Source organism: Canis aureus, chromosome 35 (genome assembly GCF_053574225.1).
Source record: "Canis aureus isolate CA01 chromosome 35, VMU_Caureus_v.1.0, whole genome shotgun sequence".
NCBI classification, from domain to species: Eukaryota; Metazoa; Chordata; class Mammalia; order Carnivora; family Canidae; genus Canis; species Canis aureus.
Window position 1 is genome coordinate 23875656 of NC_135645.1, and position 25086 is coordinate 23900741.

General features: G+C 39.6%; 1 protein-coding gene across 49 annotated transcripts in view; it reads left to right on the forward strand.

Annotated features, from left to right (window-relative positions):
* The first annotated feature begins 15105 nt into the window (after positions 1 to 15105).
* ABI3BP (ABI family member 3 binding protein) overlaps positions 15106 to 25086 on the forward strand; it is a 234203-nt gene continuing 224222 nt past the window's right edge. For 27 of the 49 annotated variants that reach the window (XM_077883804.1, XM_077883815.1, XM_077883817.1 and 24 more), the window contains exon 1: positions 15107 to 15289. In XM_077883804.1, the coding sequence (XP_077739930.1) occupies positions 15211 to 15289 (79 nt within the window). In that variant the 5' untranslated portion in view covers positions 15107 to 15210. Of the gene's footprint in view, positions 15290 to 25086 lie in introns of all 49 variants that reach the window. The other 22 variants (XM_077883802.1, XM_077883803.1, XM_077883805.1 and 19 more) reach the window with 2 other exon arrangements.

Sequence of the window (25086 nt, forward strand, 5' to 3'; positions counted from 1 at the left end):
AAATTGGAAAAAAAATCACTTAGTTTTGTACATATAAACATGTTCTTCATCTCTAAATTTAAAAAATAATATTTGTTGCATTAAGAAAGGAAAAGCTGCTCTGTTTTTCCTAGTAAGAATTCCAGAAAAAGCAAAAGCAAAAAAATAAAAAAATTCATTAAGACACTTAATCCTTCTTTTCTATGTGACTCACAGTTTCCTTTTTGCTCCTGACAACATAAGCATCTTTGTATCTGTGCATCGGCCTGCCTAAGGCTTCATCTCCTTCTGTCGCTCAAAGACAGAGCCATGGGGACATGTCTAAGAGTCAGCTAAGGGGAATGCACACACTTAAAACCCACACCTGTTAATCCTTCATCTTTTCCAAAAGAGTTCCTTATTCAGTATTAGACTGAGAGCCTTTGTGAAGGAGTCCAGAATATTTTAACATTTCCTGCTTCATCTACAACTTAGAGCCAAAAGTATAGCCCCAGTTTCTTCCAAGATGTTTTATGAGCAAAGAGTCATGTGCTCTGTAATCATTCTTAGTTTAAGATGCCTCAGGTTTCATGCTTTGGGGAAAGAGAAGGAAAGTACATTTTCTCCTGACACTTCCAGTCCATGGGATATATGTTTTGGAATTCTCTCTTTTTTTTTCCAGCTGGATTGTGATTTCCTGATCACCAGGTTGAGATGCTGCATTAAAATGCATAAGCCTTGGGGCACCTGGATGGCTCAGTCAGTTAATCTTATAGCTCTTGATTTCGGCTCAGATTGTGATCTCAGGTTGTGAGATAGAGCCCCACCCACATCAGGCTCTGCATTGAGCATGGAGCCTGCTTAAGATCCTCTCTCACCCTCTCCCTCTGCTCCTCACCACTGCCCTCGACTCACACAGATACTTTCTCTAAAAACAAACAAACAAACAAACAAACAAACAAAAGGTGTACATCTTGATTTGGCAAACCAAGATATGTTACTGTGTTTATGAGTATGTTTAAGGCCAGCTACAAGCAAAATAGTGTAATTATGTGACCTTCATTGCCTCTGTTTCCATTTCCCATGTCATTCCTTACCTGGATGCTGCCCTTTCTGTGACTTCCAAGATGTCATTCTTATATTTTCTTTTTGTTTTTCCTTCCTATCCAAATGGGTTGTGAAAAAAATAGTGTTTCACTCATACTGAGTAAAAATAGCTTACCAATTCCCTCTCCCAAGTAAATTCACATTTAAATCCCTAAACTAAATAATTATGTTTTCCCAAAGATTGAGATGGAGGCCAGGGTTTCCAGACAGTGGTCTAACTCTGATTCTAATTACATATTTTATGGTCATCACTCGGCTGATTTCACACTGAACAAATTTTTCTTTTTTTATCCATCATTTCTCTCATGCATGAAGTAGAATGGGATGAAAATAATCTGAGGGAAGTTATTATTAGTCTAAAAGTCATAATTTGTTACTTAAGTATATTACATATCCATTATGCAAATGAACATGCAAAAACAAATGACAAATACTTAAACTGGAAAGATAAACTGGAAATACATAGCAGGCACTAAATATTAGTGGTCGGAACAGACAGCAAAACTAAATCAGGGGGAGGAAACAGCGGTCCAGGGCTGTGGGATTTAGGGAATTTTTGCTAGATTTGAGGTGGTAGAGCCAGAAAACTGGCAACAATTTAGAAAATAGCAACAGTGGTGCAAGACTGAAGGGAGGTTACACATACATACTCACACCCATACACCCACACATACCCACACACACACCCATACATACTCATACCCCCCACACCCATACAGACTCACATCCACACACTCACACCCACACGCACACTCATATACACTCATACCCATATCCACAGACACAGAGGTGAGTATAATAGAGAATAGTGCCTCTCCCTTCTCTTTGTTCCTTTTCCATGTGACAGTTGGAAGTTGGGGACCACTGAATCCTGTTTCTCAGTAATTGTATTGTGGGCGATGCAACATGACAAAGATGATGATGAATATTGGCAGTGAACTTGGTGCTAGACTTTCCTAGAACGGCCACCATCAGCCCCTCTCTTCTGAATGAGGCCTTCTTAGGCACCACCCCTCAGTGCAGTGTCTGAAGCCCATCATTCTCACCTAAACCTAGGACAGTATAGCAGTTGTGCCTTGGCCTATGTGATTGATGTGGACAATGACTGGTTGGTATTTTCTTTCTTTTTTTAAAGATTTTATTTATTTACTTGAGAGTAGAGTGAAAGAGAGAGCACATAAGCAGGGGTGGGGAGGGGAAGTGGGAAAAGGAGAAGGAGAAGCAGACTCCCTGCTGAGCATGGAGCCCAGCACAGGGCTCAATCCCAGAACCCTGGGATCATAACCTGAGCCAAAGGCAGATGAGTAACCTACTGAGGCACCCAGGTGCCTCTGGTTGGTGATTTCTTTCATTTTGTTGTGTTGAGTATGTGAATCAACACGATATGTTGTGATGTGCCCTATGTGTTGTGCATAACACACTTGGGCAAGAACCATAGGGGACTGGATTATCTACTGGGTTCACATCTAACCCTCTTAGATCTACCTACTGCTATTGACTATTGGGATGGTTAGAAATAAAAAATTATTTCTAGAACATTTTGTCATTATCTTCGTTCATTCAGGCTGCTGTAACAAAACACCTACGATTGAGTAGCTTATAAACAATAGGAATTTATTTCTTAACAGTTCTGGAGGTTGGAAGTCCAAGATCAAGGTGGCAGTATGATTGGGTGAGGGTTCTCTTCTGGATCACAGACTTCTCATTGTGTCCTCACATGGTAGAAGGAGCTAGGGATCTTTCTGGAACTTCTTTTATAAGGCAGCAAGCCCATTCATAAGAGTTCCATCCTCAGAGCTTACGCACTTCCCAAAGGCTCCAGCTACCAATAACATGATCTTTGGAGGTTAGGATTTCAATATTTGAATTTGGGGGGATACATTCAGACCCTAACAGTAATTTCACAAGAGGTACTTGCTTGTCATGAATAAGTTTTTGAAATTACAAAAAAAAAAAAAATACAAGAAAAAGTATCTCCACAATTACTCCCAGAAGACCTGAATTTCTTAATAATAATTCAAATCCCTGTCAGTATCATCTCATGTGACTGGCATTCTTTGACACAATTAAATGTCTTGCCTGAGCACTGGTGTTGGGAATGAGGTATTTTACAAGTCTAAGGGCACCAGTTTTATGTTCAGGCAGTGACAGCTGATGATACATAGAGTAAGAAGTTGCCACATCTCATCTCATTGACTCTCTATCAGACCCTCCCTGTTGCTTTCTCTGTGTCTTTGTATTTCAAGCCCTTGTTCCTGGAATTAATATCAGATGTTTTTAGTGAATCATATAATTTCAAGGAAGGCTGTTTTCTTTCACTTTAGCAAAGAAAAGTTAAGAAAAAGATGTTCTCAGTATTGGCCTGGGCTTGTAATTGAAAAGAAATTCTTTGAGTGTTCCTGTTCTCTTCCTTCACTAGACCCGAGATCCTGCTTGGTGATGAATGAATAGCCTGTAGCCTAAGAACAACTGATTTCACTGTATCATGTGGAACCTTGAAAAGCTGACTTCAGAAAGTTTGTGTTGGTGCACAGGTGTTCTTGAATTGAAGATAACTTAGGGATGCCTAGGTGGTTCCTCACTGCTATTCCTTGGTTCCTTAAGTTCTTGTGTTTGAGACTAGAAGAATATGGAACTAATAACAAGCTAGAAGGAATGGATGGTTCAATAAATGGATGGACTTAAAAGAGAAAGGGGTAGGAAAGCAAGGTCCTTTTTACATTTTAATGACCTTTGGTTCATGTAGGCCTGGATTCCACTCAAGTCCTTAGAATGATTCTGATTTTAACTTCCTGCATACCTTTCCAACTCCTTCTCATTCTTCTCAAGTATCCAGTTTCTCTTTCTCTATCCTCCAATCTGTCCTGAATGTCTACATGAGCTCTAAGATTTAAAGGCTGGTAATATACTATCTCACAAAGTTACCCCTCTAAGGATTCTCAATTTTTTTTCTATCAGCCAAAATAGATCTATAAAATATAATTTCAGATTTAAGATAGTGAATAAGAGAAGAAATTTTATGTTTTAAGCCCTCTGATTTCAACCCCCCTTGAGCTACACCATTGACTCACTCTGTTTCTTGAGCAAGTCTCAAGTCATTTGAGTTATGCCTTCTCCACCTCAAACTTTCACAGAGTTGTTAATGAGAATGAGACAGTGTAAAAAAATGTATGGATTGGGAAATAATTTTAAAATTGAGTACTCCCAGGGGAATGCTAGAGGAATAAGTAGATCATTCAGGGGTTTTGCTTTTGGTTTTTTTTGTTGTTGTTGTTTGTGAATGAATTTTGCAAATGATAATGAAAAAGAGACTAGCTTTTCTAGAAATAAAATAGGAAGAAAAATTTTAGAAAAAAAGCATTGAACATTCAATAAACAATAGCTCCTATTTATCAAAATCACCATCACTATCATCACCATCATTATAATTACACAGATGCTAAATTCTGCTTTCATGAATGAGACCAATACTTTCCTGTTAGCTTCCTACTTGAATTACAACAGATATCCTAGTTATAGGGTATTCCACTGAACAACATCAAAATATATTTTCTTTTCAAGGGCACAAAGATAGACCATATTCTAGACCATAAAACAATTCACAACAAATGCAAGAGAATTCAAGTCATTTAAAGTGTATTCTCAACCACAATAGAACTAAATTAGGATTAAAAACAGAAAGGTTCCTAGAAAAATCCCCCAAATATTGGAAACAAAATAACATATTTCTAAATAACCAATGGGCAAAGAAGAAACAAGTAAAATAGAAATATTTTTAACTGAATGAAAATAAAAATGCAATAGGTTTAAATTTTGTTTGAGTAGGACAGAGAAAACACAAATCAGTAACAGGAATGAGAGGCAAGATCATTGCAGATTCTATAGATATTAAAAGGATAATATGAGAGTATTATGAATAACTTTATGTCAACACATTTGACACTTATGTAAAAGTTCAAATTCTTTGAAAGACATAAACTAACAAACTTCACTCAAGAAAAAAGAGATAATCTGAAAATTTCTGTGTCTATTGAAGGAATTGTAGTTTTAGTAAAGCAAATAAACAAAAAATACCCCCCAAACCCAAAATCTTCCTAAAGGGAAAACTCAAGGTCCAGATGGCTTCACAGGTAAAATAATACTACCTGATTTTAAGTATTCAATAAAATGTTTTATTGGTATTAAATAGGACAAATAGAGCAAGGAAACAGAACAAAAACTTCATAATCAACCTCTGTATATATGGACAAATGATTTTGATGACGTAAGGTCAATTCAGTAGAAAAAATTGTCTTTTCAACAAGAGGTACTAGAATAATTGGCTTTCTGTTTTTAAAAATATGAATGTGAATCTATATCATTCATCATATGCAAAAAACTCAAATCGAAATGGATCCTAGATTTTTATTTTATTTTTAAATTTTTATTTGCATTTATTCCATGCAGAATTTACTCCTGGGCCATAAGTTTTTGTTTCTTCAGTTTCTTCTGGGATATCTTTTTCTTCTGTGCAACCTCCTCTTCTGGCTTAGGAACAATCTGCTCTTTTTCAGTAAGAATCATCTCAATGTGGCAGGGAGAACTCATGTATGGATTAATCTGGCCATGAGCCCTGTAGGTTGTACGTCACATCTTGGGGGCTTTGTTCACCTGGATGTGCTCAATGACCAGAGAATCTACATCTAAACCTTTAAGTTCAGTATTACTCTTCGCATTTTTAAGCATGTGCAGTAAAAATTCAACACTCTTCTTGGGCCACCGACCCTGTGTCCAGCCCCACTGTTCGGCCTGCGCACACCTACCAACTCCACCATTGTAGCGACAGAATGGCACACACTGCTTCTGCAAAGTGACATCTTTCAGATACTTGGTGGCTTTTCAAATATCATACCCTTGATGGCCTGGGCAGTTTCACATGTGTTCTTAACGTGAACATGAAGATTTGAACCTCTCAACTTGCATGATTTTGTAGGGTTTTCTGGGTCCAGCGAGTAGCGAACCATCACCTCAGGCCACTCGGGGGAAGAGTGGATCCTAGATTTAAATGTGAAACCTAAGACTATGAAATCTTTATGACCTTTGATTTGGCAAAGGATTTTTAGCAATGATACCAATAATACAATCCTTAACAGAAAATTGTACAAATCAAAAACTTTTGCACTACAAAAGACACCGTTGAAAGAATGAAAAGTCAAGTTACCATTAGGGAGAAAATATTTGCAAAGCATGTATCTGATAAAGGACTTAAAAGAACTCTCAAAACTCTATAATAAGAAAACAATCCCCACTACTTTTTTAAAAAGATTTTATTTATTTATTCATGAGAGATAGAGAGAGGCAGAGACACAGGCAGAGGGAGAAGCAGGCTCCCTGCAGGGACCCCGATGTGGGACTTGATCCCAGGACCCCAGGATCATGCCCTGGGCTGAAGGCCGACGTTCAACCACTGAACCACCCAGGTGTTCCTGGTTAAATCTTTCCTATCCACTTCACATCTTCTGAATTGATGTCTTTGCTGAAGAGCAGGCCTACATGTGGAATACTCTTCATTAAATGTGTCCATATAATTTCAGCTGCAATAATTATAACAACAACAACCAAAGCACCAATAACCAAAAGTAACTGAAGGCTTGCCCTGGGCCAGGAACTGTTCTAAACATTTTACATATATTAAACCATATACTCCTCACAATAATCCTATGAGGTAGAGGCCTCCTATGCCTATTTATAGAATAAGCACAAAGAGGTGCAAATATCAAATTATCTGACCAGATGTGGCTTAAGTAAATACACTGTTGTTTATCTACTGTATAACTTCTCTATAACAAGTCCATAGATAGAACATTCCAGGTTTGGTCCTAAGGTCAACAGCAAATAGGCCCTAGGTGAATTTTTTCTGTGCCTTTTCAGGTCCTTCTCTTATGGCTACGAGTTGGCTGCCATACCTCTAAGTGTTCCTTTCTTATGTAATAATAATATTAATATTGACAATATTAATCAGGGAAAGGGAGTAGGAAGGAGCCATCTTCTTATAAGTTTCTTTTTATCAGAAAATAAATCTTTGCTACAAGTGCTTTGGCAAAATCCCTTTAAATTTATGGGTCAGAACTGGGGCATCTGGGTGGCTCTGTCAATGAATATCTGACTTTTAGTTTCTGCTCAGGTCATAATCTCAGAGTTGTGGGATTGAGCCCCGAGTCAGGCTCCCCACTCAGTGGGGAGTGTGTTTGAGGACTCTCCTTCTGCCCTACCCCCTACTTGCACACATGTTCTCTCTCTCTCTCTCTCTCTAAAATAAATAAATGACTCTTTAAAAAATTTATGAGCCAGAACTTATTCACATGGGACTCCCAAGGTTTCTTTTATGAGGGAGGCAAGTGCTGTCGGAGAGAAAAAAGGACAAAGAATGGGTTTTGGGTTGGCAACCAACAATGGCTGGGTCACTTTAATATATCCTGCCAGAAACCCAAGATTATGTCCTCTCAGTGATGGTTCCCTGACACTTTAGGAGCTGGAAATTTGTAGATGAAATTCCTTTGTCCTTTGTTACTTTCTCAGTTTGAGAACTTCCTATATTAGTTGAAGTTTAATAACAAAGAATTATAAATGCATATTCTATTTATTTTGAAAAGAGAGACAAAAAAGCAAAAGAGAGTGATTCATTCATTGTATTTCATTCATCGATTAAATGACAATTCAAAATATGAATGTTAATCATTATCCATGAGTAGAAGTTTGATGCTAGCTGACATGCTCAGGATCAATGCCATACTACAGAACTGCAGTGATGGAAATCTTTCACATCTGGGCTATCTGACATGATAACCAGTAACCACATATGACAGCATTTGAAATGTGGCTAGAATGATTGAGGAACTGAGTTTTTACCTTTAATTAATTTAAACTTAAATGGCCACATGTGGCTAACAGCTACCCTACTGAACAGCATAAATGTAGAGCAAGGAAATATTTTTTCACTTTCTTATTTCTGTTTATTCTCCTATTAGGAGACAGTACTATGTGGTGTAATTCTCAACCTCAAATTTTCAATATCCTTAAAGTATTTAATAATCACATCAAATTATTAGTTTTTTCCTTAACCTCAAACACAATTATTTTAAAGCTGGAATAGAGATAGGGATTAGAAAATCAGAGTGTCACAAAGCCAAACACAGAATATCACAAATTAAAATGTTGTGCACTTTTGTCCTTATCAGTGTTTGTTACTTTATATACTCAAGTTCATTTAACTATTAAAAGCTGTCACTTTCTGGGAACAATTTATTATTCTCAGCCTCATTTACTACGTCTTTTCTTTTCGTCTCGGGATTTGTTTTCTAAAATTTTTTTTTAATTTTTATTTATTTATGATAGTCACAGAGAGAGAAAGAGAGAGAGGCAGAGGGAGAAGCAGGCTCCATGCACCGGGAGCCCGACGTGGGATTCGATCCCTGGTCTCCAGGATCGCGCCCTGGGCCAAGGGCAGGCGCCAAACCGCTGCGCCACCCAGGGATCCCTCGGGATTTGTTTTCTAATTGGATTGAAACATGTCCTTTCCTTCAGATTATTGTTCTGTACTTTATTTCAGTGGGTAGCTATAGGGTTCACAGATGTCTGTCCTGTCAAGGAGAAGTATCTGAAAATTTGCTTCAGAAAGGCCCTTTATAAAACAATTTCTTTTTATTCTCTCACTAGAGACAGTATTACATAATGTAATTCTCAACCTCAGTTTTATATGACAAAGCATTGGGCGTCCTCTGCTTGCAGCTTGGTTGTCACACCTAAAAACAAGGCAAACAAAGCTGGACAGTGTCCAGAGAAGCTAAAAAGATCTGGAATCTATGGTTTAAGAGATTATGATCATGACTATTTCCTCCCAGCTTTGAAAACACATCAGGCCTTCAATATACCACATACAATAAAGTGTAAAAGTCAGCCTGCTGGCAAAATCTCCTATTGAGGGTATGTTCCCAGGACCAAAATCCTCTGACGTGTCCCATCTGCTGCCTCCTCTCCACATTCCCCATGCTCTCTTAGATTCTTGATACTGTACTCTAACTTTCAGGATCCGCTTTTGGCACATCCTTGGGTTTAAAATTCCTTCTCTGATTTTGGCCATTATCCAAAAGACAGGAGATCAAAAAATGTTGGTGAGAATGTGGAAAAAAGAGAACCCTTGTGTCCTGTTGATGGCAATGTAAATGGATGCAACTAATGAGGGAAACAGTGTGGAGGTTCCTCAAAAAATTAAAAATAAAACTTTGATAGGATATGGTAATTCCACTTCTGAGTATTTGCTCCCCATCGCCAAATAAAAAACACTAATTAGAAAAGAATTATGAACCTCCACGTTTATTGCATCATTATTTATAATTGTTAAGACATGGAATCAACCCAAGTGTTCATCGATATTTGAATGGATAAAAAAAGATAGGTATCCATACAACGGAATATTATTCAACCATAAAAAAGAATAAGATCTTGCTATATGTGACATGTATAGACCTAGAGGGTATTATGCTAAGTGAAATAAGTCAAAGAAAGACAAAACCATATGATTTCTTTTATATGTGGAATCTAAAAAACAAATAAACAAACCCAGAGTCTTAAAAACAGAGAAGAGACTAAGGGTTGTCAAAGGGAAGGTGTGTGGGGGGGATGAGTGAAATAGGTGAAGCAGATTAAGAGATACAAACCTCCAGTTATAAAATAAATAAGTCATGGAGATCAAAGTATAGCAGAGGGAATATAGTCCATGATATTGTAATAACATTGTATGTGATAGATGGTGACCACACTTATGGTAGCCCTTGAATAATATACGGAAGAGTCAAATCCCTGTGTTGTGTATCTGAAACAAATATATATCATCTATACTTCAATAATAAAAAAAGGAAGAATTTAAACAAAACAAGAAAGGCAAATCTTACAGCTCAGTTTAATAGAAAGGATTCTTTATATCCTTTTATAAATACAATATAAGTTGCTTATTACCTCAAGGTTGTGAAGCCAAAAATCTAGAGGTCCAGATGCTTTTAGACAGACTGAAAAATGACCTACAAATTCTGGCATTTAAGGGGCAGTACTTCCCTGGGCCATAAAGAGCATCGTGGAAGAGAACTTCATGCTCTGGTCAAATGTACCCCCCAGTGGAGCAGGATATTTGTACAATTGAATCATGAATCTCATTCAGCACAGTAATGACAGAAACAACATTTGGGCTAAAAATATGGAACATTGGGGTACCTCTTTCAAATAAGAGTCCTAATAAAAAATTATTTTTATTAGCAGCCCATAGAAAAACCACAGCATATCTCTGCATAATGCTAATTGTAGATATATAAGCTTTTTAAAATGTCCTAGCATTGAACCTTAACTATGAGAGACTAAAACCCATGAATCGATAGGTAAAACGACTGCACAGAGTTTATGTCCAAGATTAGGAAGATTTATGAGTTTTGGTGGAAGGCTCATTTGAAACAATGGAATTAATATTGAATGCTTCAAAGTCCAAATGTGAAATGACTGAAAAATATGACATGTATTTAGAGTAGTGTTCTGGATTTCCTCCTGTCTTTTGTCTACTTTGCAAAGAGAAAACATATATAAAGAGGTGATGCTATATGATCATTGGGCCAGAATTCCATCGGGGCTTACTGTAGTGCAGAAAAGGAAAGCAGAGAACAAGTTCCCAGATTCCCACATCACATATCTTGACACATATTTTTGACACAACTCCTGTGTATCGAGTTTGTGTATGTCTCACTTTGTTCCCAAAAAACAATGAAAGCAATTTATGAAACTACATAAATTAAGACTCCAAGTAAAATAAGTAATAAATAAGGGTGGGATGAAACACAAAGCTAGGAATGATGCCAAAAACATGCACACTCCAAAGACCTATACACTGAGTATGGGTGGGGGACACATTTGGCTCTGGTTTTCTATCAGTCAACACAGAAAGAGAAACCTGGTTACAATATCACAAAATAAATACAGTTGCTCAGGAAAAAAAGTTAGTCTTTTTTTTTTTTTTTTCACATAAAGACCAGAACTTTTTTCCATCCAATTTTTATAAAGAGGATACTATCTGACTTGATAAGCGATGACTAACAATGCTCATACTAGGCATGGCAAAGTTTCATTGATTCTTTTTTAAAAGGTTTTATTTATTTATTCATGGGAGACACAGAGAGAGAGAGAGAGAGAGAGAGAGAGAGAGAGGCAGAGACACAGGCAGAGGGAGAAGCAGGCTTCATACAAGGAGCCTGATGTGGGACTCGATCCCCAGTCTCCAGGATCACACCCTGGGCTGAAGGTGGTGCTAAACCGCTGAGCGCCCTGGGCTGCCCTCCTTGTTGATTCTTATGGTGGACTTGAATGTTGGTGATGGGGTTATACCAAGGTTTATCTAAAAAAATATTTTGGAGTGCGCCTATCCAAAAATTACAAAGGGTTGAGATTTTACCCTATGGGTAAGCTAATGTGCACAGTTCACTAAGGTCGGCAGGAGACACAAGACTCCAGGGTCAAAGACAAAGGACAGTTGATTTACTCACACAACAACATTAGCCTGAATATCAGCATTTGTTCCCATCCGAAGAGCTCAGATTCCCACAGGGCCACACACACAAAGTGTGTGTGTGTGTGTGTGTGAATATACCTACATGTGCCGTGGAAACCCTGAGCTTAGGGAACTTGACTGTTGGATAATAGGATATGAGCATGTGTTCCCTTTGCCCCAGAGGGAGACATGGCTTTTTATTCTATGGGACAGTAAACAAGCTTCCATCTCCCAAGGCTGGTTCTTAGACAAACATCTTTGAAAAGAGAATCTGGGGCAAGGAAATCAGTACCTCTGCTTATAAGATACGTATTAACATGAGGGTCCCTTGGAGAACCGTCCCCCACCCACTGTGCATTCCAGGTCATAGTCTAGCTTTCTCTAGCTTGAGCCCTTTCGACCATGTGGAGGAATGGAGGGATTTTGGTTCATTTGAGCTTACTCATCATACTGCATCCTAATTATATTCTAGGCATTAGCTACAGCGATAGACAAAGAGGCGTGGTTCATCCCTTCACAGAACATAGAGAAAATACAAATATCTTTCATGTGTTTTTCCAGCCGTTCTTCCTAAATGTCCTCTCGACAGGGATTTTTTGTTTGTTTGTTTTTGGTAATAGATTTTATTTTTGTGGAGCAGTTTTAGGATCACAGCAACATCGAGGGGAATGTGCAGAGACTTCTCATGCCCTTACCCCCTACCCCCACCCATGCAGAGATACACCCCTTTGTCCTCCTCATTGCCAACACCCCCTGCCAGAGCTTGTTACAAATTGGTTATGTTTGTCACAATTGAGGAACTTACGCTGACAGGTCATTACCCTCCGGAGACTGTATTTTACACCAGTGTTTACTCTTGATGTTGTGTATTCTATGGGTTTGACCAAATGTATAAAAAAAGATTTTCCGTGAACACTGGTGACAATTAATTCAATATTATACCATCTCACAAGTAACACAGCTTCACATTTCATATTTTTAGATAAATAGAAACACAAGTGCCTGCAGAGGCAGTTGGACTAGGGCTTCACGTCAACCTTCTCCCATGAAGGAGAAGATATGGCACAGATTGCCCCACAGGTATCATCTCCAATGTACCTGTTGTCAGGGGGGTAATTCTTCCTTGAAAATGGCCTTAACTCAAGGAGATGCACAGATTGCCCCACAGGTATCATCTCCAATGTACCTGTTGTCAGGGGGTAATTCTTCCTTGAAAATGGCCTTAACTCTCCACCCGATGACATGACCATGGCCCTGAAGTCTTACCCTGAAGTCTTAGCAGGCCACTTAGGGTTCTTCTGGAGCATCTGGAATACCTCCTCTTTGGGTGGGAACATGACCAAAACCTTGATGTTGTCTGCGGGGGTGAATTACCTCCTAGGCAAGGCCCGTTTCTCTAGGCTGTTCCTCCTGCCTGGTCCGAGGAGACCTGGAATAGTCGAGCGTCTTCCCTGAATGCTCCCTGTCTTCCCAGCAAGGGTAGCATGGCCAGCTTTCTGTGCCAGAATAATTGCAGATCGCCCTTTATTGAATTAGCCCCCGGGCAGGTCGGAACTGCAAAGACCGATGGCTCACGTCGGGGGACGGGCCTGCGGGCCAAGCAGAGGCTGAGTCTGGAATTCCATTACCTAACCCTGGACGGGCCCCTCCCACTGCTGGAAGAACCAGCCCTCTTTTCAATATTTCTGCTGAGGTTCCCCCCCCCACCTCCTCTCAGAAAAACCTGTCGTTTCCTGCTAGCACAGTGGCCTCCCTGGCTTAACTTGATGGCACTGGCATCTAGAAGCCGGGACAGCGGTGCCAGCTGGATGAATGTCCAAACTTGGCCTTGCGAGAGCTGCCCATCCAAGTAAAAAATCACAGATGAAAAAGACCTGTTAAATAACCCAATCCCTTCCGTAGCCGGTGCCAGAGCATTCCTATGGGGAGAGCTTAGACCTGGCCGGCTCCAAATGACTTTAACAATGTGCCTTCTCACGCTTTTTTTGGAAGATGGGGCTGTCTCTTCGATTTTTCGTTTGGTACCTTTTTGGACTAGGATTCGATTTGAGCAGCATGATTCTGCTTCCCACTCGGTGTCTTGGTTCAGCTGCAGGGAACCCATGAAACGAGCTATTTTCAGAGTTGGTATAAATGTTTGGATGCCATCTCAAGAGCTTTTTAGCCCAGAGGGGGGTGAGGGAGTGAGGACACGGGGGGGTGGGTGGCTTTTTGGGGAGATGGGTGCAGCTCAGATCCTGGTTCTCCTTAACTGGGGGCTTTGTTATCTTCATAATTGGCGTTTCAGCACCTGTCTTTTGTTAAGTGCTTTCTGTGCGCCAGGTGCTGTGCTGAGTACTGTCCCGAAGTCCAGCTAGCAAACTGATGAACTTGGTACCAGCACGTCTAGTTTAGAATGTAAAGTTCAGCCGTGGAGAGTGGAAGTTCTGGAGCCGGATTGCCAGGCTACGGAGCCAGCGTGGTGGCCGACCAGCACGGTGACCTCAGGCCTGTCGCTTAACCTCTCTGTGCCCCATTCTCCCGTCTGGAAAACGGAGGTGATGACATGCCTGGCTGCCAGGTTACTTTGGGGACTACATGTGTTAGTCCATGTGGACTGCTCAGGTCAGTGCCTTGCAAGGGGCAAACCCTGAGGTTTACAAAATGTTGATGAGACAGGAGGTAGGAGATGGAGAGATTTGCTCAGAAGCCCATAGCATCCAAATTTAAACTGCAGACTGTTCTTTTCCAGAGCCCACCCAAGTGACTGGCCATTAGAATACCCCAGCATGGTTGGGAGACCTCACCCCGCCAGCCTCAGTTTTCCTCACTGGTTAAATGGGAATAACACCATATCTCCTAGAGAGCCACTGCGAAGGTTAAAATGCACTCAGATAGGTAAGGACACTATTCCAGAGCCTGGCCCACAGCTGACGGTCGAGGAGTAATAGTGATTTCTCCATTTCTGCGCCGACACCCCTAGAGTACATGCCTGTATCTGTGTGTATGCACACTTACACACACAAGTGTTATGTAGAATGAATTGCTATGTAGCCAATGACTTCCTCTTAAAAATTTCTCATGATATTGAAACTTCGGAATGGTTCAAAGTGTCCTTTTACGAGTTTACTCCCATTTAAAAGAAGAATTGGATTGTTTTACTAGATAATTAAAACCAGTTTCCTTCTTAATAAGGTTTCATTCTGTTCTAATGGTTTTGGGTATGTCTCTTCTGGATTTTTGAAAGTAGTTCATTAAATGGTTAAGAACTGCCTAACTGCTTTTTCTTTCCCCAATATAGATTGGCCAAAATTTCAGTTTTTATAATCACAGGGAAAAGAGACAGTTACAACCTAGCAGAGAGAAATGTGATGAGATGTTTTTGCTGTTGTGCCTTCTTTTTTTTTTTTTTTTTTGGTGTGTGTGTGTGTGTGTGGGAAAGGGTGTGATGTCATTTTGTCTCCACCCCCTGTGAGTAAGCCCACAGCACAGCTAAGTGCAGCCGCCCGCCTCTGTCACTGGGAGACAGTTCACTTAAATGCAGCTCCAGGGTTGCAGGACACCCACCAGCATCACTCCCCGTGTGAGGTGGCAAATGCAACATGCTCTCCAGCTTGGGGTGTCTACTTCTCTGTGGAAGTATTGCACTATCCCTGGGAAATGCACAGAAATTGCCAAAAGGCAAGTAGCTCTGATGTTTTGTGTTTTCAGAATAATTTTTAAGAGTTTTTAAATGTTGCTATTCAGTGTGATCTACTTTACCAAACTGGGGGAGGTGGTGGTGGAGGGAATACAGTTATGCTGTGGAGAGTCAAAGTTCAGCTGTGTGAAGGAGTTGCTTAAACTTTTACTCCCCCCCTTCTGTTACTTACTTTTCAACTGGATCTCTTTAATGCAAAAATGAAGACCAACCTCTTCCATGGAAGAGATATTCATGGTAGCTTGACTCCTACAGATTCAAACTTACAGTATTTGTATTTTTTTGAATCATATGTAGGTGGGAACGAGAGCCTCTTAAAAAGAGTTGTTTGGTGTTTTTATTCCCCTTCCCAGAGACTAAACCAGGACTGGCTTTAGGTCTAAAAAAAAGGCTAATTCTGAAACTCTGCATGGTGTTACCTCACGCGTACTTGCTAACTTAGGGGTTGAGGGACTTGGCAGGGCATGCCAAAGTAGGGTCATGTGCTAATTTGTAGACACTTCTCTCCAGGGCAGTTTGGAAGAGGGTTTGATATGCTGGACTGGGACACTCCCCCTTTTCCTGGCTAAATTGCTCTCATGTTAGTGTTGGTATTTTGTTTACAAATGGCATCAAAAGAAAATTAAACTTCCTAAATTTAGACCCTAAAAATCTTTTGCGCCTATCAGCACCACCACGAGAGCTAGCCTCTCTCTCTCCTGAACCTAGATGTTGCATGTACTTTTTTTTTTTTGTTTCTCTGCAGAGGCATTTTCTAAGCCAACTCCAGGTCAGTGAAGGCTTTTTATGGCAGACTGTTGTAGTCAGCAGGATTATGAAAAACAGGCTGAACCTACTATACAGATGTGATGGAAAATATTGGAGGTAATGCAGAGCCACAGGCTTGTCAAAAACCCGGTGTGTATAGAATCAGAAAGAAAGGTTGTTAGTGTCATAATATCCAGGAGACCCTTCCTAGTTCCTCCCTCTGGATAGTTTGTTCTAAAATCATCTCTTGTCCCAAGTGAAAACTGTTCTCTCCTCAGTGTGGTTAAGTGTAACTTGAATCCAGAATGTGAAGGCTGGAGGGGCTAGCTAGCTAACCTTTCGCTTGGTGAAGTAAAAAGCAAGAAAAAGGGCCAAGTAAACCTTCTTATCTCTGATCAGATCATTATGCAAAAATACATACATGCATACACTATTAGCTCTTTTTTCTTCTATCACGAATTTTGTTTCTTGATCAGAGTGAAAGTGTTTAAGTAAATCAGTCAGGAGGCACAGGCATTTCTAATGAATTGTTCCTCCTGAAATATTTAACAAGGACCCATCACTTGGGTTTTCTCAGGCTCAGTACCTACCAGATGGTTTTATTTTACCTCAGATTCACTGTGTAGGGATGATAGCTATCATTCTGTTCCTGCAGACTTCTGCAAATTCCAAATGCTTTAATTATCATGTTGCAATCACTGGATACAAATCTCTTGACACAGTTTTCCTTTATTTGTTGCGGTTAAAAAAAAAAGAAAAAAAAAAGAAAGAGAAAAGTTGCCCAAAATGGCCACAAAACTTTGTCTAGTTTATTGCACTTTAATTTGAAGAATTTTTATCCAGGTTTCCTTTGTAATCTTAAGAAAATCCATAGTTTTGGTAATTGTTAAAAAGCCCTGTCAAATTAAAATAATTGTATTATATAAAATAATTGGCAGTCCCCTTGTCTCTGGGGTATGTTTTATCTTTATTATGGAAGCTACTGAGGAACTTTCTGTTAGCTGAAGTCACCTTTCTCAAACTGTGTTCCAAGAATAGGTGTACTGCCCTCAAGGGGGGGGGTGGGGGTTGGGGTTGGGCATGCATCTGCTTTCCACCGATAACGTAAGGACTGTTCATGCTTTGTCGTCTTTTGGGGAGTCCCAACAGATGTAAGAATTTCACAAGTTCTGAAAATTACTCAGTAAAAAAAAAAAATCTGTCCAACATTTTTAACCTATTGTTGCTTAAACTCGTTTGACTAAGAATCCTTTTTCTAGTGAACAGCTGGAATATCTTGCCAGGGGCTTGCCTTTCACAGAACACACTTGGGGAAATGCTGAGCTAAACAAGAATAAAGGGGTGGGTGGGGAAGGATAAAAGGAAGGGTTTCTCTTCTTTTCCATTCCTCCTTCACAGTTAGTGATATATCATCTGTGATCTAAGAAGAGGATAGAATTTTGAAGCTAGACAGGACATTAGTCATTAATTGAGTGGTTGCTGGACCTTTCGATTTATGAACTGGTAAAAATACAGATACATTTTTACTATCAGGGTTCCATTACAGAGGACATACTTGAGTCGTGTGAGGATGTTCAAAGAGAAAACAAAATCCCCATTGTTCACAAGAGCAAGCCATTTTTAACATATTTATAAATAAATGACTTTGTACGGATAAGTCTATTGTTTTCATTTTTCTCTCTTCATCATAAACTAATGAAAATTTCATCATAGGCCAATATTTGGGAGCCACTGCCCTAGCTTAACTATTTATTTTACAAATGAAGACACCGAAAAGCAGGAGGGCTACTAAATTTTCCCCATCGATGGCAGAACCAGGACTGGATTCAAGTCAGAAATCCATGGTCTGCCCATTTCCTACCTGGTGATCTGGTTTCTCTACCCCAAACCTTAGGAGTTACACTGTGCAGTTGTATGTGTGAATCCTACCCTCCTGGTGAATCCAATGGGTCCTGCAAATATCAGAGCCATTATCTTAATCTTCACATTTTCCCAAGAACATATCCTATAACACAAATACCTATATGTTTTATATGTGTATAGTTGACATATATAGTTGGTCTATATTTATAGTTGGCAATTTGTAAGAAAAAATATTTTTTAACTAAGATATCATTTGTTCCTTGTCTTATGCCTATTTGCATACCTAGCCACACACTTTGTTATAGAAAATACGATATTGGAAGAGTCTTTCTTAGTTTTCAAAAGCTTAGAGTAAAGTTAGAGATTGCTTTGAATGGACCTCTTCTCCCCTCTACCTACTCAATGAGTATGTGTTTTGGTAAATCATTTACCTTTGCTAAACCTTGTTTTTCTCATCTGTCAGGGGAATAGTGACAACTGTCTCATAGTGTTTTAGAATTAGATGAGATGAGATAAAATGTTAGTCGGGTCATAGAAAAGTGGATCAATATTTTAAAATATGTAGACTATAATTTGTGATCTTGTGTCCAAATTGTCAGACAAATCTCTTGAAGGGCAGTAAATTTAGGTGTCATGTTCTTGGCAGAAAGGTGGGGCGAGAGACTTAACTGTTGCTCTACAGACAATGAGAGATGACCTCTCCTGGACGCTAGCCTGACCATCATCAACCCAATGTTTGATTGTCAAGATCAAATGTTGCTCTTCTCCATGGAAAGCTGCACTTTTGCCTCAGGATCAGCTTTCCCTGGGGATTGGTAAGGCCTCACAGAGCTTCCTGGAGAGATCTCCCTTGAACTTGTTTTTCAAGAAGAGATTTAAACCATAACGTACAGGCCCTGAGAAGAATCACTACATTGTTTTACACTTTTGAAAGCCCCTGTGCTCCAGCTACCTCTTGGAATCTTTATTCTTGGCACCACAGAACTTTTCTTCCCCCCGTTGCATACCAAGCTAAGATAAAAACCACAGGGAACAATAGGTAGTGAAGGCAGCCAACAAAAGCTTATAGTGGGACTTGAGGGGCTTGACATACCTCTCTGCAGAAACTCCTGTGTGTGGAAGATTATAATCAGCCAGAAGGTGAAGGCTACTATTTCTAGCTAACTCTATCAGTCCTGAGGCACGTGTGAGGAAAATCACAGAGGAACATTCAAGATACAAGTGTAATCAGATAGCCTGAAGGCATAAGGCTGTTGGGCGCGACTTCTGGCATGTGGCAGAGCAAAGAGGCAGCTGGCTCTTTGCCTCGGGTTCTTACCTGACAGGATAGAAATCGTTGATTCCAAAGACACAAACAGGGGCAGATGGTAATAATAACAATAACTACCATGGCTATTAATAATGCTCATCAACATATTTTGAGCTCAGATTGCCTGTGGTAATTTAGGGCTAAGTATTTCTAATGTGGAAAAATCTAAATTCTCAAAGCTCCCTATTAAGCACCATTCTTTTACAGAGCATAAAATTGTGTCCAGAGTGTTTAAGTGATTTGCCCAAAGTCACACAGTCAGCAAATGGCAAAAGACTATACCCTTAATTTCTGTGTAATATCAGTTCCCTGCTTTACATGAAGATATGCTAATTTATTCAAGTAATAAGTTAGATCCCATGTATATGCCGAGCACTGAGGCCGGAAGACACAGCTCGGCTCCTGTCTTCAAGGAGCTGACAATAGAGTGAGATTATCCTCCAATTTAGGTGAAGCAGAAAGAGCTTTGAGAACAGCCAGAAGGACTCAATCCGGCTTGGAGGGATCAAGAATTAGGAGAGCATAAAGCCCTTAAGTAGTGGCCTGGAAGACAAATATAAGTTGGGGCAAGGAAGGGGATGGCTGAGAGGTGAGGGGGCTTTCCAAAAGAGGCAGCTGCAGGGCCTCTGAGCACTGGTAACCCCCAGGTGCCAGTGCTTGGCAGGTGTTACAAGTACTCAGAGAAGAAGCCAGGACTGGGGAGTCCATACAGGATGCAACTGTGTCTTCTTTGTCTCTATTGCCCTAACTCCCCAAGATTGATTATAAAGAGGGAATAGAAGCTTGTCTTTAGAGAGGAAGACTCCTATGTCTTGCTCTGTAAACTTTCCTAGACACTTATCTGGGGCCTGGCTCTCACTCTCCATGGATAACTCCCAAGCCCACTTTGAGAAAATTTCATGTGTCCCTTCAATGGCCCAGTCCATTTCCCAAAAAAGGAAATTGATACTTGTGAGGGGCTGGAGAGGATCTCTTTAATTTTAGGGCAGGGATATTGAGGAGGGGTATAGTAGGAAGTGCAAAAGAAGCCTAGTGGGTAGGACTGTCCTTTTAATAAGTGGTATATATTTATGTACTGGCATCACCATCAGAGAACACATTGGAAAAAAATGACTCCCTGCTAAAAGGAAACAAAAAAGTTTGAAAACCATGGGAGAATTATTTTAGCATCTTTGAAAGCTCCAAAGTTTCTTGGCAGTTTTATTGATTTGTTTGTCTATTCGAGCAGTGTTTATTAAGCATCTACTAGGTAAAACTGAATGAAACTTCGCTCTTGCTTTAAAGAAACTTGTACTAGGAATGTAAAAATTGATTAAATTTAATTTGTTTTTACGCTAAGACTATCATGTTTAGGACCCAAGATTGAAAAATAAAGTTCCCCTGTGTTAATTATACATTCACTGGTTTTGTTTCATTTTGTGAGCTGCTATATAGGATTACAAGACACTGAACAGTAAGGAATTTTAGCCTTCCTCCTTCTTTCAAGTTAATGAGGCACAGTGGAACAATTGAGAATAGAAGAATTTATCTATACTGTATTACAGAAAAGACAGCTAAAATGTTTTTGTAGGCTAATATGCATTGACAGAAAATTTGTCTAAGACAAAAGTAAGGTGTTTAATAAAGAGGGGGTCATTCAGGAGATGTGACCCACTGTTCTATCTGGGTCACCATCTTCAGAAAGATTTTCCTTTTGCTTGTTTCCTGAATGTCTTTATAAAAGTAGATATAAAAGAAAGAATGTGGAAATATATGAACTTAATAAAAATAATCTAAGAATAAATGTAAAAGTAAAATATAAATAGGATAGAGTGAGAGATATTAGAATAGTAAAATAAAAATGTAAAAAAAGTATCAGTTAAAGAAGGAATGTGCTAAAAATAGAAAAACAATGGTTTCAATACATACATTCTGTTAAAATCACATTAAAGAATATGATAATGGGGGTACCTGGGTGGCTCACTTGGTTAAGCATCTGACTCTTGGTTTCAGCTCAGGTCATGAGCTCTGGGTCCTCAGAGTCCAATGTGGGGCTCCACGCTTGGTGGGGAGTCTGCTTCCCCACTCTCTCTCCCTCTGCCCCTCACCCCACTTATGCACTCTCTGTCTCTCAAATAAATCAATAAATCTTTTAAAAAACTGTTTAATAAAAAAAGAATAGGATAACAACCATATTACTCTAAAGCAGGCACAGTGTTTAATGCTAAGTGTTTAAATAAATTATCTCATTTTATCCTCATGCCTATGAAAGATGTTATTATTTCTCCCATTCCACATATGAGAAACTAAGCTTAAAGAGTTTGTTAGTTATCTATTGATGCATAACAAATTACCATAAAATCATCGTCTTAAAACAACCCACATTTATTATCTCACAGTTGCTGTGATTTAGGAGAGTGTGTCTGGCTTAGCTGAAGCCTCTCCTTGGATGTCTCTCACAGGCTGAACAGAGAGTTGGTCAGGGTTGGGGCTTGACTGGGGAAAGATTGACTTCCAAGTTCTTGTGTTTGTTGGTAGAATCCAGTTCCTTGAGGAACACTGGCTATTGGCCAGATGTCACTTCAGGTCTTTGCACATGGGCCTTTCTATTATGGCTGCTTGTTTCATCAGAGTGTACAAACCCAGACACATCTTCAGGCAAGATGAAAATTATAATCTTATGTAGCCTAATCCTGGAAATGAAAGCCTATCACCTTTTCCATATTCTATTGGTTAGAAGCAACTCATAGATTTTGTCATATAAGGTGATTACACAAGGGAGTGACTACCAGGAGACGGGCATTATTGGGACTAATCTCAGAGCCTACCCACCTCACAATGGTCAATGGTTGTTAGGGTCATCTAACTAGTAAGTGACATAGTGGAAGTATGAATTTAGGAAATATAACTCCAGAGAATATTGGGGTTTGAGCATTAGCACCCATCCAATTCCCATAGAATTTGGCCTTTAGTGGCAGATGCCCATTAGGCACGCTGCCAATTTGTCTCCCTCCATGGTTGGGGTCAGTTCTAGGAAATCGCTGAGAATAGAGAGAAATATGGTGAGAGTGCAAAGCCTTAAGTCAAATATTGAGGACATAATTTTCTGTATGCAAGAATCCAGTCAATGCCTAGATTCCTCTGCTGATTTCCTCTGTGGCACATCAAATGTGGTTGATCCCATGTGGAGGGATATGCAAAGTAAATTCTCCCCAGATAGAAGCTCCACTTTTCATTGTAAGACTTAGATACCAACATCTCTCAAACAGAAAGAGAAAACACGAGACAAAAATTTTCTCTAAGAAAATAGATAAATATTAAGAAAGTAACCCCTAATGAGTGAATGGTACAGTCCCCATAAAATATGCTTCTGAAACATCAGTGGGTGGGGTCTCCAGTAAATGGAAGAATTGTTGTAAGGTCAAATTAAATTTGGATTTGGAGGAAGAAAGTATACTTCTATTCATGGATGTGATGGAGACAACTGGATGAACCAAAGGAGCTTCTTTTAGATCCTTTTTGCTATTAATAAAATTCTTCCATATGCTCTAGGAATCAAAACAGAATTTAGGTTGTACGCAGGATATATTCTTAACATGATATCCAGAAACTTGTAGAATGTTTAATACTAGAGAATCCTGTGTGTGTGTGTGTGTGTGTGTTTCTCTAGCCCACAGAGATTGGGATTGTTGGGCTTGTTAGGATTGTCCTGGAGGCCTATGAGGTACATTGTAAGAAGGGTAAACTTCATGGTCTCGGTTTACTTTGTTGAGGTCCTGTGGACAGGAAGACTGAATCAGGGCTTACTCTGCTGCACCTCTTAGCTTGGTGTGTCCCCACCAAGAAGCTTCCACAGTGAGAATTTTAGGGTGTGTTGTAGGTTTCCCTGAACTAACAAAACCCTGACTTGTATTCCCAGTGATTTTGGTGGACGTTTAGGGACCTTAAAGTTAGCCTGTGGTTTTTAGGCTTTCTTGGTACAGCAAGCCATGAAGTCAGCTAATCTTCCTCCCTGTGGAATTCTGAAAAGGAGGTAGGAGATGTGACAGCTTCATAGAAGGTTCGTTATTGGTCTCCAGTCACAGACTATATAACGAAAGTCTATTCATTAGAAAAGCAGACCAAGTCCACCCACTCCAAGCACCTACTGGTCAGATTAGAAATTAATTATAGATAAAGCTGAGGTCCAGTTCCAACTTCACTGATGATATAAAAATTCAATGTTTTCTTTTAGAGTAAGTTTAGCTCTTGGGGCACTTGGGTGGCGCAGTCGGTTAAGCGTCTGCCTTCGGCTCAGGTCATGATCCCAGGGCCCTGGGATGGAGCCCAACATAGGGGCTCCCTGCTCCGTGGGGAGCCTGCTGCTTCTTCTACTCTGCCTCTACCCCTGATTGTGCTCTCTGTTTTGCTCTCCCTCAAAGAAATAAATAAAATCTTTTTAAAAAAAGTATCAGCACTGTTGTGCTTCCCTACTCAGTTATGATTCGACTGGCCTGGGATGGGAGAATTTTAAAAATTTCTCTGGTGGTTCCAGTATGACCAGAGTTGAGAATCATCAATCTACAGTTTTGAAAATTTGAATATTCAAGTGCTTGATAAGTCTTTCTGGATGAGTGCAGTGTAAAATTTAAAAGTTAGAAGTGAAGTATTTTGCTATGTAAGTTTTAACATCAATTCACAGATAATTTTTTTTTAATTTTTGCTGCTTTGTTCTAGGACTTTAAAGCCTTATTTGAAAAAATTTTGAGACTCCCTTCTCAAACTACACAGAATAAGGAAATGTTTAAAATTGGGATAAACCTTTGTTTTTGGTGTTAGAACATAAGTACTAATCTCTTCTTTTATAAAGTCTCAGAAGCTAGATCTGAGAAACTATGGTTGATTATGTTTTTCAGGACAGGACTTAAATTTATTCCTTCTGTCATCCAAGTAGCATTTAAAAAAATTGATATCAGGATTACAAAGATGGGTAAGACATTTCCTGCCTTCAAGGAGTTTGAGAAAGTTGTATCTAAAGCTATTTGGCCGCAGAAAACTAATTTTCTTCTAGATGAAACTGTCTGTGTCTCAATTCTTTATCCTTATTTACCAGACAAAATTTGCAAGAGTTATGCTGGTCCACTGTTGCCATGTACTAGCTTTAAGTCATGTATCTAAATAAAAGAAAAAAATAATATATTAAGAAAAACAAAGCACTCCACGATCCCAGTTAATGCAAAATACAGGAGTTAAGCAAATGCACAATTAATTTCCCTACTTAGAAGGCCCAGGTTGTATGAATCATCTTTGGCAATTGTCCCTTTAGTTGTGCACGTTTGCCATATACATTCCAGCTCATCTTCTGTCTGTGTTATGTTACGGATAATTTGTGAGCACATAGGATGGCTTCTAATCTGAAACATCTTTGAAATGTATTCCACTGAATTTCGCATAAAATGAAAGGTCTCTCCTTTCTAAGTGGAGAATAAACTCTTGCTAGCAAAGTTTGGGGTATTTCGCTTCGGACAAGATGCCCGAATAGAGTTGCAGGTTTCCTTTCTCCTTAATGCCCTTCTTTGATTTTTCCATTCTGCTAACTGATAAGAAAACATTCTGGTTTTCTAAGGGCCCTGTTGAGAGCCCACTGTGCACACGTGTGCGTGGGCGTGCGAGACCTAACAGGCCTTCCTTTTCTGAGAGCAGCAGATTCTGTCGTTGAAGGAGGAGTTTGGGGCACCTGCCAAAGTCATGCTGGCAGAGAGCTCTGGAATTCAGTCCTGTTACAGATATGCCAGCAGGGGATACGAGACAGAGTTTTCTCCTCCTTTCACTTTCCCAGATGGAGTTAAAGCATCTCTAGGTAGTAAGCGGAGGACAAGGTGTCGGATGATCTGAAGAACA